The sequence below is a fragment of the Lytechinus pictus genome, chromosome 4 (assembly GCF_037042905.1).
Source record: "Lytechinus pictus isolate F3 Inbred chromosome 4, Lp3.0, whole genome shotgun sequence".
Classification (NCBI taxonomy): domain Eukaryota; kingdom Metazoa; phylum Echinodermata; class Echinoidea; order Temnopleuroida; family Toxopneustidae; genus Lytechinus; species Lytechinus pictus.
Window position 1 is genome coordinate 12934023 of NC_087248.1, and position 19676 is coordinate 12953698.

Genomic DNA, 19676 nt, shown 5'->3' on the forward strand with positions numbered 1-19676 from the left:
ATTAATATCACTTATCTTTTTCAGAAGATAAACAGGTTGGGAAAAGAGGTAAATAATATATACTTCTATGTATACATTTTACATCATGTACATGTAGTCTTATTATGTGTAACAAAGCCAAATTTCCATGCACTTTGGAAATAGATGATTGAATTGAATTTGAAAAGAGGAATGATAAAAACATGACTACAGAGACAGTTAATAGAGAGTATGGTTGACCTCTTTGAGAAAAAAAAAAATATATACCTTGATATCTGCACAGATGTGAGTCTCGTAGTAATATACATCATAAGGGGGGCTGTCACTTTGGCCCGCCCATCCGGCGACTCGATCCCTCCCTCCGTATCAAATGAACTGATGATTGACAGGTTGCCGAGGTTGGCCACCAAGGCATGGGCGGAGTTCGGCTTCTCGGGAGCCAGGATGATAGGGGAACGGATCTTGATGTCTAGTCCTACTTTCATCCCGGTCTGCTGCATCTCGTCCACCTGATGAGTGAATGGAATGTGTGAATAGTTTATCATATGGATATAATAAAGAACAAAAACCTTTGGCGATGGGCAATGGGATACATGAGCAGCAGAAGGGCGCAACTCAACAAACAGGTTTATTATTAATATTAGGACAGAAGATGTTGATCATCTTGGTAGGTGAAATGGAGAACAAGGCAATAACGGTGTCACACAAAGAAGCAAAATGATAATTGTGAGGTTTCGACTGCTACATGAAACTGCTAGTCTTCGTGTCACGTCAGATTAAGTTATTCTCAAAATATTTTTTTATCCCAGCGTAATTTCCTTCAGAAAGAAATTCATCCACATTGTGCTGCACTCAACCCAGGTGAGGTGAATGGGTACCCGGCAGGATAAATTCCTTGAATGCATGAGCGCTGAAGGGGAGCTCGAGCTCAAGCCGGGGTAATAATAATAACAACGCGCCTCGGAATAGAATATTTCTAAATAGATGGCGCTATATAAATGCCTATTATTACTATTACTAATATTGGCATCATCTTTGTATGGGAGGAGAAAAGTGAACTGGAGCACTGCGACCGCTTGGTCTCTCCTCTCAACATCTTTCAATCCTCTAGTGTTTAAATACTTCAAGAAAGCTAGCAACGATGCAATGGTCTAACTCATTTTCCAAAAAAAAAAAATGCTGGAGTTGTGCCCTTCTACTCCTCATTTAATGCAAACGGAATTCATAATTGGTTTTCATGATGCTGTAGCAAGATGCAAGCATGCTTTTTGATGAAACTTGAAAGAAATATGGAGAGAGAAAATTGTGTATGATGACAGAAAATTTCTGATATATTTCTTCATCACCAACCTGCGCTACATGTATTTTATCTCTTCTGTCATCTACCTGAAAAGGAAAAAGTGATCAAATATGTATACACATATTAAAAACATTATTCAGATTTACTTGTTTTGTAATAGTAATGGTAAAGTCTATTTTATATATATGTAAAGGTTTGATGCTACACAAATTATTTAGTGATATAGTTGTACTCAGCGCTGTGGAATAAGCTCCCTGATAACGATATTTGAACCCCAAACCTTATAGAACACGGTCATGAAGCACATCCACAGGAACCACCCCCCTCCCCGCACACACACACGACCAACTAAATGATAAGAGTCATGCAATCAAGTTTAAGGTGCGAGACCTTGGTTTGTTCCATTAATAGGCAATTATTTCAAATTTTCCATTTCGATTTCAATTTAATTTCCAACAAAACAGAAAAATATGAATTGTGTCTTCACCTGTAATATTTTCTGTATGATACAATGATCATATATCACTCGATTATGTGTGCTTGTAAACTATGTGCGCACTTATGTAACAATGAAAGATAAATAAGATGAAGAAGTTAAAGCAAATGATATGACTTACTGTCTGAACTGCTTTGCTAGATGCCTCTTTCGCTGTATCAATAGCACCTTGGTTGATGAATGGTTCAAAGAAAGACTATAAAAAAAGATAGAGACAAGAGTCAAATCAGTAATGACAAAAAGCAAAGTCCAAACTCATTTCAGAAATATTCAAACATCAGTTTAGCTGGATCTGGTTGGTGTTTTTTAATAAAGTCTTAGGATTGTTTTTAGACTCCTAACAAAAGTAGGTGTTAAGCATTACTAAAACAAGTGTTATCAAGGTACAGAAAATGTTAAGAATGTAGTTACATATGATTGCCAAAGTATCTGTTACAGTGTTAATTTAATTGTTTAAAAGATCAGAACAAGCAAAGAGGGGAGAAAGCATGGGGTGTAAATACATGACATCATGCCATTCAAGTTTGCAAGTTTGGGGGAATACACACTTATTCTTCCAACTCCAATGATAGTCAGTTTGCGGCTTGAATTTAAACCAGTGGGTAGTAGTACATGTATAAACTGTTGTGTCTTTAAGCGCTTTGTATCTCTCAGAAAAGGCACTATATGAATATGAACCATTATTATCATTACTTGATACATGTACATCAGTCAGTCAGTTTGCAGCTTGAATTTATACCAGTGGGAATAGTATAAACTATAGTGTTTACAAAGCACTTTCTATCTCTCAGAAAAGGCGCTACATGAATATGAACCAATATAAATTTTCCTTACATGTACATCAGTCAGTCAGTCGGGGCAGGGTGTAATAATAATACTGTAACAAGTGGAATGCCTCTGGCCGTCTCACCTGCATCACGCGATTCAATATAGCAGCAGTGCTGATTTTGAAAACTACTATAACTCGCACAAGATGTTCAGTGATACTTGGTTACTCTTATTTCCACGTTTTATGAACTAGACCAAAACACTTATAGAGATATGATGGCAATTCAACAAATACCCCCAACGTGGCCAAAGTTCTTTGACCTTACATGACCTTTGACCTTGATCATGTGAACTGAAACTCGCACAGGATGTTCAGTGATACTTGATTACTATTATGTCCAAGTTTTATGAACTAGACCAACACACTTTCAAATTTATGGCTGTAATTCAACAAATACCCCAATTTGGCCAAAGTTCATTGACCCTAAATGACCTTTGACCTTGATCATGTGACCTGAAACTTGCACAGGATGTTCAGTAATACTTGTTTACTATTATGTCCAAGTTTCATGAATCAGATCCATAAACTTTCAAAGTTATGATGGTAATTCAACAGATACCCCCAATTCGGCCAAAGTTCATTGACCCTAAATGACCTTTGACCTTGGTCATGTGATGTGAAACTCAAGCAGGATGTTCAGTGATACTTGATTAACCTTATGTATAAGTTTCATGAACTAGGTCCATATATTTTCTAAGTTATGATGACATTTCAAAAACTTAACCTTAGGTTAAGATTTTGATGTTGATTCCCCCAACATGGTCTAAGTTCATTGACCCTAAATGACCTTTGACCTTGGTCATGTGACATGAAACTCAGGCAGGATGTTCAGTAATACTTGATTAACCTTATGGCCAAGTTTCATGAACTAGGTCCATATACTTTCTAAGTTATGCTGTCATTTCAAAAACTTAACCTCAGGTTAAGATTTGGTGTTGACGCCGCCGCCGCCGCCGCCGCCGCCGTCGCCGTCGGAAAAGCGGCGCCTATAGTCTCACTCTGCTATGCAGGTGAGACAAAAATTGGATTTATATAGCGCTTTTTCCAGAGGATACAAGCGCTGTTGATGGCATAAGACAAGTTAAGGTTTATGGTTATATAAGTATGTTTTAAGATGCTTTTGAAGAGGTCAAGAGAAAGTGAAATAATGAGAGTAAAATAAACTGAACAAGGATGTTAACTCACCAATAGTTCCTTGATGTAAGGTCCGAGTAGCACTACCTGTATACTCCCTAGCCTGACCTTGAGGCTGTAGTCTAGCTGGACGTGGGTGGGTCCCGTAGAGGCCCCAGGGTCTGGTGGGATGATGGTGGGGATGGGCTGACGGGTGGGTTGCTTGAACTGGACAAACTGTGCTCACAGAAGAGAGAGTAAAGTGGAATGAATGAGGAGATTCATAGAGTTAGAATCAGTTTCATTAAATGTTTTTAAGTCAAAATCAAGGCAATTTATTTTAAATAGTAATTCATAAAGTTTCTTTGTATAAATTTCATTCAGGCATTATAGGCACCCCCCCCTTCGTTGTAGTTTAGTGATTTTTTTCTATCTTTGTTATTGAAGTCTTTGTATAATTATTATGTTATAGGGTCAGCTAATCACAAGGCTTGTTCCTTTCTTGCTGTCCCTCTCATAGTCAATCCAATGTTTATTTCTATTTGTTGTTGTTGTTTTTTCTATTTTGTGAATATGATACTTTGTATATGTATGTTTTTGTATGGATTTTTATGAGCAAATAAATTGAAATTGAAATTGAAAATTGAATTGAGAATGTGTGACAGTATTTATGCTTAGCTTTATCATCATCATCACCAAAATAACAATCATCAATACCATTATCATCTTCATCATCAGCACCATCGTCAGCAATGTCATCATTATTATCATCATCATCATGATCATCATCATCATCATCATCATCACCATTTCACTTTTATCGTGATCATGAATATCATCACCATAAACACAATCATCATGATCATGATCATGATCATCATCATCATCATCATGATCATCATCATCATCATCATCATCATGATCATCATCATCATGATCATCATGATCATCATGATCATGATCATCATCATCATCATCATCATCATCATCATCACCACCACCACCACCACCAATAACATCATCTTTATATACATGTAGGCCTATGTGTATGTGTAAATGAATATGAAGGCAAAAGGACATTCAGAATCACTGGACAACCTGGAAATGTCCTTAATTTTTTAATGTGATAATGTAATAAGAGTAATTAAAAATCAATAAGCAATACATTCTGGGATGCAACTAGTATTCATTCTAAAAAGTAGGAATATTCTGTACACACACACACACCAAAAAAATATTTTCTATGGCAGAAAATGATGGAAAGGTATGAATTCCTACTTTTTTCAGAGAAGTGTCCTCCCAGAATATTATACTTACCCTAATATCAATAGCAGTCTGGTCCTGTAGACATATGATCTTGGGATAAGGCGTATCAACAACTGCATCCTCAAAGGAGAAATCTTTCAATCTGCACAAAAAAAAGAGTTGAATATTGCTATTTACTATGAAACATTTCTGATCATCAGCAGCAGCATCATCATTATCATCATCATCACATCATCATCATCATCATCATCATCATCATCATCATCATTATCATCACCATCATCATCATCATCATCAATATCATCATCATCATCATCATCATCATCATCATCACCACCATCATCATCATCATCATCAACATCACCACCATAATATCATCACCATCACCATCATCATCACCATCATCGTCATTGTCGTCTTTTTTATTGTTGTCGTCATCATCATCATCATCACCATCACCTGCAATCCCTTATATCGACATGGGCTAGAACTACCACCACCACCACCGTCATAATCACCACCACCATCCACCATCCCCCTTTTACCTTGCTTTGACAGTCATCCTTGTATCCTTGTCTATGAGAGAGAACTGCAACCCCCTGATATAGACATTGGCCAGAGACTCATAGACGTCAGTCAGCGTGATGCATAGATACTCCATGGTGGCCTCACCGTAGAACCTGATGATGCCTCTGACAGGAGCCTTGGGTGCTTGGGGTTTGGCTGAAAGATCTGTCTCTGCAAATTAATTTAGTGTAATAATGATGGTGATGAATAGCTGGATTCATATAGCACTTTTCAAAAGGACACAAAGCTCAAAGTACTATTGATAAGGTATCATTATGCATGGTATCTCACAATGAATGCTGACATCCTACTATTTAGATTTCTAGGAAAATTCGCTGGTAAACCTTTAAAAGTGATTTTTTGCATAAATATAAATGCCAAAAAAAAACATACCATGTAACCAAGTACTACCAAGTGCATAGGACCTATATACAATAAGAAAATAATATCTTTGAGACCTCTAATTCTCTTTATCCTGTTGACAAATAAAGTCTGTATTAGCAACGAGCTTTACAGAGGGACAACTCAGTTTTTGTAGGCATCAGATTGATAGTATGTACATACAAAAATGATATAAACAAGATTTCCTCAAAGACCTTCTCAAGAGAAACCTAAATATTATATACTTGTACAATAACCTAGGATGCTTCCTGTCCTAAAGCAATACCCTGGGAATATCATCTCTGTTCATAACATTTTATTTTTGTCAAACAGCCTTTAACTTTCATGGTGCCGTGTAACGCAAAGAGCAAAATATTCCTTTTCGATGGTACAAGATTTTGCATTCCTTGATAGAGAGATACTGTATTCAACTTAATTCAAAATTGTTGATTACAATCATCCTACTTTCACCTCATGCAAAATCTTGTACCATCGAAAAGGAATATTTTGCTCTTTGCCTATTTGCTATTTGCATAATATCCCGACCTTGTAGTCAAAGAGATAGAATTCAGATAACACATAAATGAATAAATATACACTGTAGGAGAGAATTTACCTTGCTCTGTTTCTGGACTTGGTGGGGTAGGTTCGGGGTCTGATGTCAATGATGATCCAACCTTCTCAGTTAGAGAGATAGAACTCAGGCTACACACAAAAGAAATGAATGAATAAAGAAATATCTAACTGAATGATGTGTAAATAACTACAGTCAGTCTTGCAAGAGTTACACTAACATAAGTCAAACTTTTCATTTCATTTCCATTTCCATCGATTACAATATAATTTGGTATATACATCTGAATATAAGCAATGAAACATATAGCATATTTCTAGGTACAATACATGTATATAGTCAAGATTATCATACAAACAGGTTGGGAATCGAGGAGACTGCTAAAAAAGCGGAGCTTGAAGAGTGCAGTCTTTTTGCCAAAGATGAAATACTTAATACAATACCACTTAAATGTATTGCTCATTGATATGATAATTATTTCGTCCTGGCATACTCTACCCGGGAAAGTGTGACTGAAGACTATATAGATAGTTAATAAAAATACCAACAACAATAACAATAATGATAATAATGACAATAATAATTGTTAATAGAGAGCTTATAATATAGGAATGGCGTTAAAGGGACACAAAAAAATATAATGGGACCATTTCAATGTAAATATGGAATAGATTCCTCCAGTAATGAGCTTCAAATTACTACTTTGCAAATGAAGACAATTCATGGCCTGTTAACGATTGCATTGCGTATGGTCAATCATAGAAATCAGCCTCTATGATAAAGCTTACGGGGCCCAGGGGGGTGTTTCACAAAGATTTATGTATGACTTAGAGTCGCACTACATGTAAATGGCTAGTTGCTTGGGTTATAAAAGGCATGACCGCATTGGTCAGATCATGTTAAGAGGATGCGCACTACTGCGTATTGATTAATAAGATTGCATGTACGGTGTTGCATAGCATATACACATTGGCATTTCAGCGCGACTCTAAGTCATACTTAACTCTTTGTGAAACACCCCCCCCCCGGAGTGGTTAATAGAAGTTCAAAAAAATAAAGACTTTTCAACAGCATCTTTCCCACCTTGTAATCATCTCTGTGATGGATTTCTTCAGGAAGAGCACAGCTGTTCTGTGGAACAAGATATTGAGAGCACTGAAGTTGACGACCACAGCTTGCTCTGTAGATCCATAGTAGCCATTGAAATCAGGGCACTTTGAATCAACCTGCGCAGTCAATGAAAATACATAAATACAAATTTAAATCCATGGCTAATATCCGGCAAAGATCTCAGTGATCATGTGGAACTTTCGATGAATAAACCTTGGATAGTACTCCTTTCTTTAATTTGTTATTTAAATTCATATTCCTAAGTTGGGTACAAGCATGTGATAGGCATCTGGGCCCCATCTTACAAAGAGTTGCAATTGATTCAATCAATCGCAACTATGAAAAGCCATCAACGTCAACATCTAATATTACATGTTTGTTCAAAATAGTTTCTAGAAATGATGCATATTCAGACATTCACTGTTTTCTTGACAATTCAGTATGCTTCTCTTTGTTTTCAAAGGACATTGAGCAAAATTCCTAAAGAAAAATTATGACATTGATGGATTTCAATATACTTGAGATTGATCAGATCAATCGTAACTCTTTGTAAGTCGTGGCCTTGGGCCCAATCTTACAAAGAGTTGCAATTGAGTCACGTCAAACTCAAATTGTGATCAATCAGAAAATTCCTATACCTTACCTACACAAATTTCAATCAGTTGCAACTGATTTGATTTTCTCGCTAGTCTTTGTAAGATGGGAAACTGGTCTCTGTTGTCCCTCCAATGCTTCTAATCTTTCAAACTCCTACAGACAAATTTCTATGACCTGGATCTAAAGAACTAATTGATGATTAACCTTTCATGAAGGCTATTAACTACTGGTATGAAAATCAGATATTTACCTTTCTGTACAGGACAGAAAATAACTCTGAAGTTGCTGCTGAGCTGAGCAAATGAAGATACGTGCCATCTGGACCTACAAGAACATAAACAAGAGAAATTTTTTTTTTTTTCAATAACTGAATGTGCATATATTGAAACTATTGTAGTATGCATGTAAAATTCAAAATGTCAATAGAATAAGTCAGTAGTGTATCTTGTAGCAATAAATAAATGTTGTTTAACTGCAATCACGTTAATGTAGGCTGTGCCTGCAAATTTTGTTTTAATGGGCAAACTCGTCTGCCAGGGATAACAAGCAAAGCATTACATAGCAATTAAAGGAAGCATTTCATTAAGATTTTTGTAAATGGTTTTCACATACAACTTTGCTCTCAGCCAATCAGATACAAGGATTTCCATCAGCTCAAACAATAAGGAGGTGAAAATCATGAACTAAAATCTTTATGAAATGCTCCCCTTTCATCAACCACTCAATATCTATGCCAACCAGGAAAGCTAATCAAGCATTCCAATATTATGAAGGATAAAACAAGAAATTAATGTGGGAAATACTTCAATATGTGAATCCTTCATGCTATTTTATTACAGCAAATAAACAATACACTCTTGCAAAAGAGTAAGAGTTGGCATCTATGCTCACCTATATGAAACTTATCAATGACTTGGATGCCCCTCAGTCCCATATGAAGAGCCAGGCCGTAGGTACTCAGGGCTACGTCCACACAGACAGAGTCTATCCTAAGGCTTAGGTACTCGGACTCTCCAGTCTCGGTGGGGGAGGGAGGAGCTGGACTGGTACTCCTATCTCCGCTGCTAGCTGGGGAGGGTAGTATACTGGTGCTTGGCTTAGAAATGGACACCACAACCTAGTTGATTGGGCAGAGATTGAATGAAGTGGTGAGTAATGAATGATAGGGTTTGGTTACCAATGATTCTAATTACACCAGTAGAATATACAAGTTATTGGGTGACGTAAGCTGAACAAGAGTGCAATAAAATCTATACTTATTTAATTAGAATGATATTACTTAATATGTATGATGATTAATGGATATTTATTATCATCGACAATGATATCATAATTCGCATCATAATTATAGTCATCAACGACATCACCACAATCACACCTTCATCATCATCATCGTTATCATCATAATCATCACAATCATCATCACAACACATTAAGCGTAAACCCATCATCACCCCCACCATCACCATGATATTACCATACATGTATTTATCACCATTACCACCAGCATCATTCTCATCATCACATCACCATCATCTTCTTCATCACTAAAACTAGCTCCTAAAACATGGTTTGCACCATCAAAATAGTCATTTGTGTACCTCTCTGATGACGAATCTAAGAAGTGTGTGTGTCTGGTTGGTAGCGGAATCATTATCATCAAACCTTGGAACCTGGGAGGAGGCTGCCCAGTGTTGGATGTCCTCATCGGAATGATCCGATGCTGTGTAATATACATCACCTGTATGGAAATCAAGATCACACTCTCTGATAACAAAAGCCATAACAGTCCAATGCTAGATAATGATAGACAGGACTTGCAAGGAAAGTACATGTATGTCATATGAAAACAGCTGCAATAGAGCAACTTAATTATGAAAAAGTTGCTTTGTCTACTATATTAATCCTAATTTTGTTTTCTCTGAAACCCTGTTTCAAAATACATATTTGTTGATACAACTTTGTGATAACCAGACTGATTTCATTACAGGCAAAGGTAGTTTAAACTATCATGAAATTACATGGATCTAATAACAATTAGGTTACTTTGTTTTTCAATGACTGATGGCTGCTATATCATTTTCACTTTTTCAAAATATTCCACATATTAAAGTATGAATACAGCATTAAATAAAGCAATAATAACTGAACTAAACATAATAAATATCTTTGATTGGGAATACAGCTTGAGACAGACCATACATACTTACCTTTGAGTGGGGCTACAGGAGGGGAAGGTGGTTTGGCAGGGGCGCTATCTAGTTCGTCTACATTGGTAACCTTCCTGGTAGGTAGAGTTGTACCAGCAATCCTGGTTTTCCTACTCCATAGCATGAGTCTCTTGGTACGGCGCAAGGCAGCTGTGGACATCTCAGACTTCACTGCTTTGACGTCCTACAAAACAGAAGAAAATCACAGATGCTTACATGTATTTCTTTCATTTTTTTTACAAGTTTCTGGGTTGATATGACCTTGTATATTGAATTATGGCTAAATCACTTTTTATTTGAATTGTCACATTCAAATTCAAATTCAACTTTTACTTTATTCACATCCATTGAAAAAGAACATATAAGAAAAAGAATACATGTAATGTATATGTCATTGGGGATCACTTTTTCAGGGTTAGTTTCTGGGGGTAATTGTACTTCAGGGGAAATTTTCTCGAGGGCAGTTGTCCAAAGGGGTATTTATCTTGTTGAGGGGTGGGGTAAGTTTCTAGAAGGTAATAGTCTAGGGGGTGGTTGTCCTAGAACCATTGAAATCACTCAAGGCTGTAACGCTGAAAGAATAATGCATTGATAAAGGAAATAAAGATTGTGAAAATTTATCTGCAATATATATTCCTGGATTCCATATAATCCTGGATTTTAGGGAATTATTCTATTTTTGAATAAACAACAGGCCCTGTACAATGAACTCTGGTATCACTTAACTCATTGACTACATCATTTTGTTCCAGTAGGCAACGGACTCATCCATGGTAAAAATGGATGTATCTATTGTAGGTAGCCAAAGATGATTAAATCTATTTATACTCCATGTGTTAATTTATGTATCATATTTCCGCCTGCTAGATTTTAGTTAAAACTGAAGAAAACTTGTATTTATCATTCCCAGAAAACTTTTTACAAGTCAGAGTAACAAAAATATTGTTTAAAAGAAATATCTACTATAATTGTATTACCCAGAGTTGAACAGAGCCTACATATAGCTTAAGTTTAACCCTAGTTCAAACTTAATGCAAATATTTATAAATGCATGTAAATTGACATAATCTTACGATGGATGGCATTGGTGTCCTGTATGGAATGTCATTGGTGCTTGGTTGGACCTCTGGAAGTGGGACATTCTTGGCAAACTGGAAGACAAAAATGTTGAAAGATCAGGTAAAAATATTAGCCCATCATAAGGAATTTGATTTTCAAAGACTGAGCAAAAAGTTGACATGGATTATAACTGAAATGAATAAATAGGATTTCATATTATCTTCACTGACACATACATGTAACCGTCTGCTCCTTGTAGAGAACTAACTGCTACTGAACACTTAACATGATCCCAAAGAGTAAGCAAGTTAACACAAAATTCAGAAATGGTAATAAATTTTACAAGCAAACTGGCAGTTGAAATGTATGTAAAACATGCTGTGAATGTAATGACTGCACATTTGTGCATGGGTTCTCCTGTAATTTCTCCAGGGAATTTACAAAATAGAATGCATGTTGCAGATATTCCAGACATTCTGTGTTTATGAGCAGGCTTTTAAACAAAGTTATTACCTTGACAAGAGCTTGGATCTTGGAGTCTGATATCAAAAGTTTCAGCGACGGTAGTACTGCTTCTATTTTGTGCCTTTGAGAAAAGAAAAACAGGAACATGATGGAAATATTAATATAAATATATATGTTTTTGACAATAAGAAATAAAATACAAGGCATGAATATGCATGCATCACAAAGTTAATCTATATTAAATTCTTGAGTTATTTGTATTATCCTTAGCTAGCAAAAAAGTGCATTATACTCTTTAAAATTAATTACTCCAATGGAAGAAGAGAAACACTCAAATCAAATATTCAAAGACCAGAATTTTCAAAGTATACAACGAAATGTGCAAATGCATGGAACATTGCAGAAAATTGAAATGAAACATACCATGTTATATTCAATTCATTTTATTCAATCCTTTATACATGTGTAGTTTTGAATATTTGAGTCAGTGTACATGTAATACTGTCTCTAATAAACAAAACCATATGAGTAGACATAACAAGAGACCAAACACAAGCAGAGTTAAATGTCAGGTACATGTAATTCCTACAAACTGAATAAAAACTACAAAAGAACCATGCAAAAGCTATAAAATAATAACAAATACAGCTATTTACATGTCCAAGACAGTAAAGTGAAGTAAGAACTTACTGTGGAAGTTGTTTGTAGTCTGGCTTAGCACTAATGAAAGTGTTGATCTGAAGGCATAAACCAGGTAAGATATGATGTCTAGACTCTCTGGCCTGAAGGGCTTCCCTCCAGTCGGCACCTGCAAGTACAAGTTCAGATAATGTTATTTTGAATATTAAGTTACTTTAAAAGACAAGGGCAGAAAGCAAAACATGAACAACATTGCAGAAGTTTATTTGTTCCAGAAAATTTCAAGCACTCCAGGTATATTTAGATTGCATGCTTTCAAAAGTTATCAAATGACGTTTGAATGATAAAATAAACTTGCATATTTGACATACATGTAGTTATTTCACTTTATAATGTTTACGCATAGTAACAATATTCATAGGTTTTTAAAACCTGAAATATTTCTATGCTTGACTGAATTAGAAAAATAAATATAAATTGCATTCTAAATACATGTAGGTAGGCATTTCTTGGTCCCCAAGAAAAATAGATATCATGGCATGTGTGCACAAGTTTGTAAACGGTTGCCTGGCCAGGTTGCTCCACAGGGAGAAGAGATAGTGCACATTATGTGTGGAAAAGTGATGGATCCAGTGACAGGGGCAATAATAATTACATGTAAAATATTTAAGAAACAGAAGTCTTCAGAGCTATGTCAATGTCATCATCATCATCACCATCATCACCACCACCACCACCACCACCACCACCACCACCACCATCATCATCATCATCATCATCATCATCATCATCATCATCATCATCATCATCATCATCACCATCACCATCACCATCACCACCACCACCACCACCACCACCACCACCATCATCATCATCATCATCATCGTCATCATCATAACCATAATCATTGTCATTATTATTGTTATTATTATTATTATAAGTAGTAGTAGAAGTATTCTTTACTTTACTTGTAACCATAATAATCAGTGAGAGGCATCTTACCTTGCTCAACAAGTAGGACTTGTATATCTGTGATTCTGATGACAAACTTGTCATAGAGTCTTGCCTCTATCTCTGTAGGAGTTGCATCCTGATTGGACAACCAAAAACAAACATTTTCAATAATAATCAGATATGTGAAGATGGCATGAAATAGGTAGAGAAAGAATTTCTTTAATGATTACCCATACAGGAGAAGAATAAAAAGACTTCAAGATTGATAAAAGAAATATGTACATTATTTATTCATATATACATGTATGTATATTACATATTTTCAATGCATTACACAAAATGACCAGGAGAGTCTAACTCTACCACTTCATGTTAAAGCTGAAAAATTCAATAGACATTAATAATGTCCAGTATCATCAGAGGAAAAGAAAGACTTACTTCAAGGGCTGTTGTGTCCTTCTGCAGCTCACTGTTAACCCGTAGACTACCAAGGTCTAGGATGAGCAGATAGCCCCCCAGGTCAAGGGAACCATGCTCTGGAATGATGATGTTTGGAGACTTCACATCAAAGTCAATCTGGATTGTCTGATATAAGAGACAGATAAATACAATCATCATCTATCAAAGTCAGTCTGTCCATCTTTTAGGATGGAGTACTTGTCTTCCATCATAATAAAATTTTTCCCTCAACTTTTCTGTCCCATGCATCTCCTTCATTTATGTTGTAGATAACTCATTTCTTCATCACACCTTTCCAGGAAAAAGTCTTTATTTCACTTAAGCAAATGTACATCATCCATTGAAATATTTATTGAACCATTGCTTGGAATCAAGATTCCAGATTTTTATCACATGTGTTTTTTCAAAAAGAACAGAATTCAAGTCAATCCTTTTGGATGATGAAGTAAATTCAGATACCTCATGCCCCCCCTACTCCCCATCACTAAAAACAAGATTATGCTACCTTGACCTCTTGAAATATTGTTGCGGTATATCTGCTCTCAGGTATAAAATATTAGCAATATTGCTGCATTACTTACTTTATGATGTTGTATTGCATAGAGAAGATTGTTCTGTGAGGCCTTGGCAAGTTCCTGGACCCCAGCGTAAGCAGCGGACTTGAGACCGGACAGATCCAAGCTATCAACCTTGAGGAAGCCGATGAGCTCCGAGACTGCATACTGATTGTACACCACATCAACGGGTTCCGAGGTGATGGCCAGAGCCAAGTCTGCAGGGACTGTCAACGGAGAGGTCTCAAAGTCCACACTGAAGACCTGAGACGTCATGGAGGTGTCTGGATGAAGCTTCTCTGAGGAGATCAGAGGCACCAGCTCTCTGTTGAGGAGGGCGCCCTCTACACGCATGGCATCTGTACTCAGCATCACACTGGAAAAAGAATTGAGTTCCAAAGTAAATTGTGACATATTACAATGGAGAGTTTCATTCCATCAAGTGCAGCTATCAAAATTCAGAATATTGATAGAAAAAATAATTCATCATACTTCCAAAAGCGTGAGTGGTGTTTCATGAAGCCATTTATGAATTACAATCAACTTTGAAAGAGAAATATGTTCGTATGTGCAAAATTGTATTCTCTATCAATTTTATTCCAAACAGCTAAAATTAGAGATGATCTTTCAAGATTAAAATTCTAGTTGTAATGTTAAAAAGCGGTTGAATACTCGCAATTCCTCAGTCCATACGAGACAGTCCAATAGTCAAAATTACTCATCGCTTCCACTCTCCAATGCTTATCTATTTATCGCCACTCATACTCTTCTGCTCCAAGTCATCAATCTGGTTCAAGACATCAATCTGGTTCAGGACTTTCATCTGGTGTCAGGACTTTACCTTTTACCACAAAAGATACTTCTCACCCCTCATCTTCCTCTTTCTCGCCTTTCCACTTTCATCTCTATCACTCCACCATCTAACAGTCTTTCCAAAATTATCCACATGATGAACTGTAGGTGACATGACACTTGCTCCGGCGATAATTGCTTTATTTCGTCTAAGATATAGGGTTAGGGTTGCAATAGGGTTTTATGAAAGTTTTATGATAGGTTTAGGATAGGGTATAGTGTTAAATCCAGGGTTGAAGTTGGTCATTCCATTAATGTGTGGAATTTGCAGCGGAGCAATTGTCTCCGGAGCAAACGTCATGGAACTGAACTGTAAGCCCCCTCTTCTTTAACAGAAATTACTTACTGGACTGCATTGTTGACTGGTCTAAGTTGTACTCCTGCCTGTACATTCTGTAATAACCCTCTGAGTATAGTTCCATTCTGATTCTTCAAGGAAACTGTACACCGATCAAGCAGGAAGCTCACTTTTGTCCTTACATACTAAAATTTAAGAAGACCAAACGAATAAATATTTTATTGTTGTTTTCATCAATGAATAGAGTGATTATACCAATGATAATTGACATGCTTCATGACTCTATATTTGTACATGTTAATATTTCATTTTGTTTCAAGAATCATTGTGAAAGTAGGCTGTATGCCTGCTTTTGTTACAGACTGGGGCTTAAAATACAAGACATTCACATGTATCCCCTACAAAACATCTTTTTTGGGGGGGGCATTTTATATTAAATTGTACATTAATTTCAGATAATTACTGGTAGCTTTTGATAACTTGCTGCATGAACAAAGCATGAACATTTATGTTTTCATTAAGAACTTATTCAGTCTAATAGAAAAACACATGTAAGAAGGGGACAGCTTGAAAGAAACTTTGGGCCATACTACCAACCTGTACAGGGATGGGGCTAGCATCCACACTGCTGCCCTCTCTTGACTCTTCATATCCTATCCCAGCATACACCTTGGCCTTCTCTTCCTCTGTCAGCTTAGACCATAAATCTGTCGATGTAGAATAATAATACGTTGTCTAACTTCAATGGACCTTTTATCAGCCAAAACAAAATCAATTTGCATAGTAGCATGACATTACATACATTCCCTGAATTCAATGGATACTAAACCATACAATTAGAAATTCACAAATTCTCTCTCTCTGTCTCACTCTCTTACTCCCACTCTCATGCTTTCTCTCAGTATCACTATTCCATGAAACCAACCTTCATCATCATCCTCTTCCTCCTCTTCTTCATCTTCATCCCCGTAACCTAGGAGACGCATAAACCAGTTGGTTTCTTCAGCTTTCTTTTTCCTCCTTGCTCTGTCTCTCTCCGGTTTCTCCCTGATGAACTATGAGTGAGAACAAGTTCAGCATAAAAGAAATGAGGCATACACATTTATCGATTTCTTGCAAGACGAAATATCAGATGAGCTTGGTCTAGTGTAGTCTCATTGCATTATGTAAAGTAGACAAGAGCCCTGGGGGCCGTTTCATAAATCTGTTTGTATGTTAAGAGCGACTTTAAGAACGACTGATGATCCTTTCTTGTGGTAAATGATAAGTTCATTGGTGATTACTTTATTAGCGTGTAAGAAATGTTCACCAGTCTTTCTTTAAAGTCGCTCTTACCTTACAAACATCTTTATGAAACACCCACCAAATGTGACTAAAAATCGCTCTTAAATTCCCAGTTGCATATGATAAGTATGTAATGATTCACTGCATTGATTAAATCATGTACAGGGATGCATGCTACTACATATCTAATAATAAGATTACACGTTTAATAACATGCACATTGGCACATACTTTAAGTCATACTTAAAATATTTGTGACACTACGTGTACACCCCAATTCTTCTATTAAAGTCCTTCAGTTCGATTGCGGCACATCTGTCTCTTCTGCTTCTACTAATTAAATACTTGAATTACATCAGATATCAGGGGGCTGTTTCATTAAGGTTGAGGGCTATTTGCCATTAACTACCATGGAAACCTTGAATATGATTGGCTGCTAAGCCCTGTTACCACAGTTATTACCTTAAAGAGATACCACAATCATGAGTTTTTAATCAAATGGCCTATTAAAGGTTTACCAGGTTTATTTCAAACCTTGTACAAATCATTTTCATTTTTTATGTTATTAGTCTCAGTAAATTTTTTGATGTCAAGCGGTAGTAAGTATATATACCGAGGTCTTTTACCTGACTGCTAAGAAAGCACGAATGCCTGTGAGCAAGCAACCAGGGGACCAACGGCTTAAGGTCATCTCCGAGGGACCTGGTAATGAGGATAAATGCCTTACCAAAGGGCACTAGCGCACCACTTGGGAATCAAACCCAGGTCACCAGAACCCAAAACCCCGCTTTACGGACTTTTTATATCTGGCCATGTTTGAATATAAAAAGTATCATTAGATGCATAGTTCATAAGCTGAACATTTAACAAATAAAGATCAACACAGATTTTACATCAAACATTTTACCTCTGTCTTGGCCCTCTCTCTGCCTGCGATGATGTTAGTCAAGTCTAGTCTATCCTCCAGACCCCTTAACTTCCTGTCCAGTGCCTCTGTGCTCTGTTTGGCTTCCTGTAAGACTAGTTTCTGTTTGTACTTCTGCCAGTAGGTGTTGTAGATCTCAAGGTGGGCTTCTATCCTGGGGGCAGACCAAGGACGGATATGCTCCTCCAAGATGGATTTGTATGCATAGTGCCACCTAAGGATGTTTGTATGGAATTGTAGGGAAAGAGAATTGAAAATACATCTACATGACAAGTGAATTTACAATATAAAGATGCTTCTAATTGCCTCTACATTGTATACATTTTTTGTAAAGCCTATGAAATGTTCATAATGACCGGTATTCTGAACTTGGGTTTAATTCAAACACTGGTCTAAAGTTGTGGTTTAAGTATGGAAAGTCAATTGTGATAGGTATCTCTATTAAACAGTACAGATTCAATTTGTCAGTTCATTAATTGACACTCAAATCATTCCCACTGACTAGGAATAATTACTGTCATAAATGTAGTACTCTTCATTCAATTCAAAATTCATCATTATAACATAATACATTATTAAAACATGGGAAAAAAAGACAAGTAAAGATACATGTAGGAAACATATAATGTAAATGCAATTGAAGTTTTTGGCTTCTCATAATTTCAACACAGAGTTAGACCATGGCCTATAAAGTTAAACCAGACTAATACTAGGAATACAGGCCAGTGTATTGAAGCTATACTTATGCTATTTGTATCCTTGATGTTCTTGTGTTTTTTTTGGTGAGAAATACAAATGGCAAAATACAAAGCAAATAATGAAGATGCAAAGAAAGCAGCATCAGAGAGATATACTAAACGGTACCAACATTTTTTCCCAATACAATAAAGAGATATCAAGGAAGATAAGATGGCAGGAATAAAAAAAATAATAAAAATCTATGCCGTTCATATATAATAATCAAATTGACTGAGTATGTATATCTATTTATGCAAATGTTGCGTAGTAAGGAACCCAAAAGCATGTAACAAAACACGCAACTGCATTGGATGGAACTGGATGCATGGGTCAGGGCAAAGATAGTTTAAAATTTTGAAATTAATCAAAGCTATGAAATTGTGGGATACAAGATACATACTTCAGGCTTTTATTACAAAGGAAGTATATTATATTAGTTTCAGTTGAGTAATAATCACATAAATCAATTATTTTTTATACAATTTTAACAAAATCAATATTTCGCTTTAGATACGATATAATTTTGGCCATATTTCTCTCGACAGCTGAATATACATATATACATGTATGTGGATATGTAAATATATCTTTCCTATAAATTGTAAATATGAATATCATGAGTTGTGAATATGCAATGTACATGTTTGAATATGGAAGTAAGTAAACATGCATGAAAGTTTTTATTTGAAATTTCTGTACCAAACATGTGAAGATGACTAATACATGAAGCTGCAAAGACTGATGGTTTTCTTTCGACAAATACATTCAATGCCCATTGCAACTTGGACAATATGCGATATAAACACTTGAATAAACATTTTGAATATGAGCTTTTCCAGAATAATTTTCCCTGTATGGTTTATCTCATGGTCAAGTGCTATAACCGTCATACTTTGGCCATGTGTGAGGTTTAACAAGTGATTTTATCAGCAAGAAGGCATCAGATGATGTAATAGGAAGGAAGTCAAAGAGCAAACTTAAGTTTAAAATACGAATTTTCTTTTAAATTCTGTATTATATCAAAAGG

At 36.1% G+C, this 19676-nt stretch overlaps 1 protein-coding gene across 3 annotated transcripts in view; it reads right to left on the reverse strand.

Annotated features, from left to right (window-relative positions):
- Positions 1-19676, reverse strand: part of LOC129259520 (intermembrane lipid transfer protein VPS13A-like) — a 120828-nt gene that overhangs the window by 60705 nt on the left and 40447 nt on the right. For all 3 annotated transcript variants that reach the window (XM_064098415.1, XM_064098414.1, XM_064098413.1), the window contains exons 11-31: positions 17894-18125; positions 16628-16757; positions 16300-16409; positions 15751-15887; positions 14580-14928; positions 13978-14124; positions 13588-13675; positions 12637-12754; positions 11995-12067; positions 11496-11573; positions 10423-10606; positions 9814-9953; positions 9104-9329; positions 8463-8536; positions 7589-7731; positions 6548-6636; positions 5529-5721; positions 5035-5125; positions 3790-3954; positions 1897-1971; positions 247-488 (exon numbers count right to left, since the gene is read on the reverse strand). In XM_064098415.1, coding sequence (XP_063954485.1) covers positions 247-488; positions 1897-1971; positions 3790-3954; positions 5035-5125; positions 5529-5721; positions 6548-6636; positions 7589-7731; positions 8463-8536; positions 9104-9329; positions 9814-9953; positions 10423-10606; positions 11496-11573; positions 11995-12067; positions 12637-12754; positions 13588-13675; positions 13978-14124; positions 14580-14928; positions 15751-15887; positions 16300-16409; positions 16628-16757; positions 17894-18125 — 3084 coding nt within the window. The remainder of the gene's footprint in view (positions 1-246; positions 489-1896; positions 1972-3789; positions 3955-5034; positions 5126-5528; positions 5722-6547; positions 6637-7588; positions 7732-8462; positions 8537-9103; positions 9330-9813; positions 9954-10422; positions 10607-11495; positions 11574-11994; positions 12068-12636; positions 12755-13587; positions 13676-13977; positions 14125-14579; positions 14929-15750; positions 15888-16299; positions 16410-16627; positions 16758-17893; positions 18126-19676) is intronic.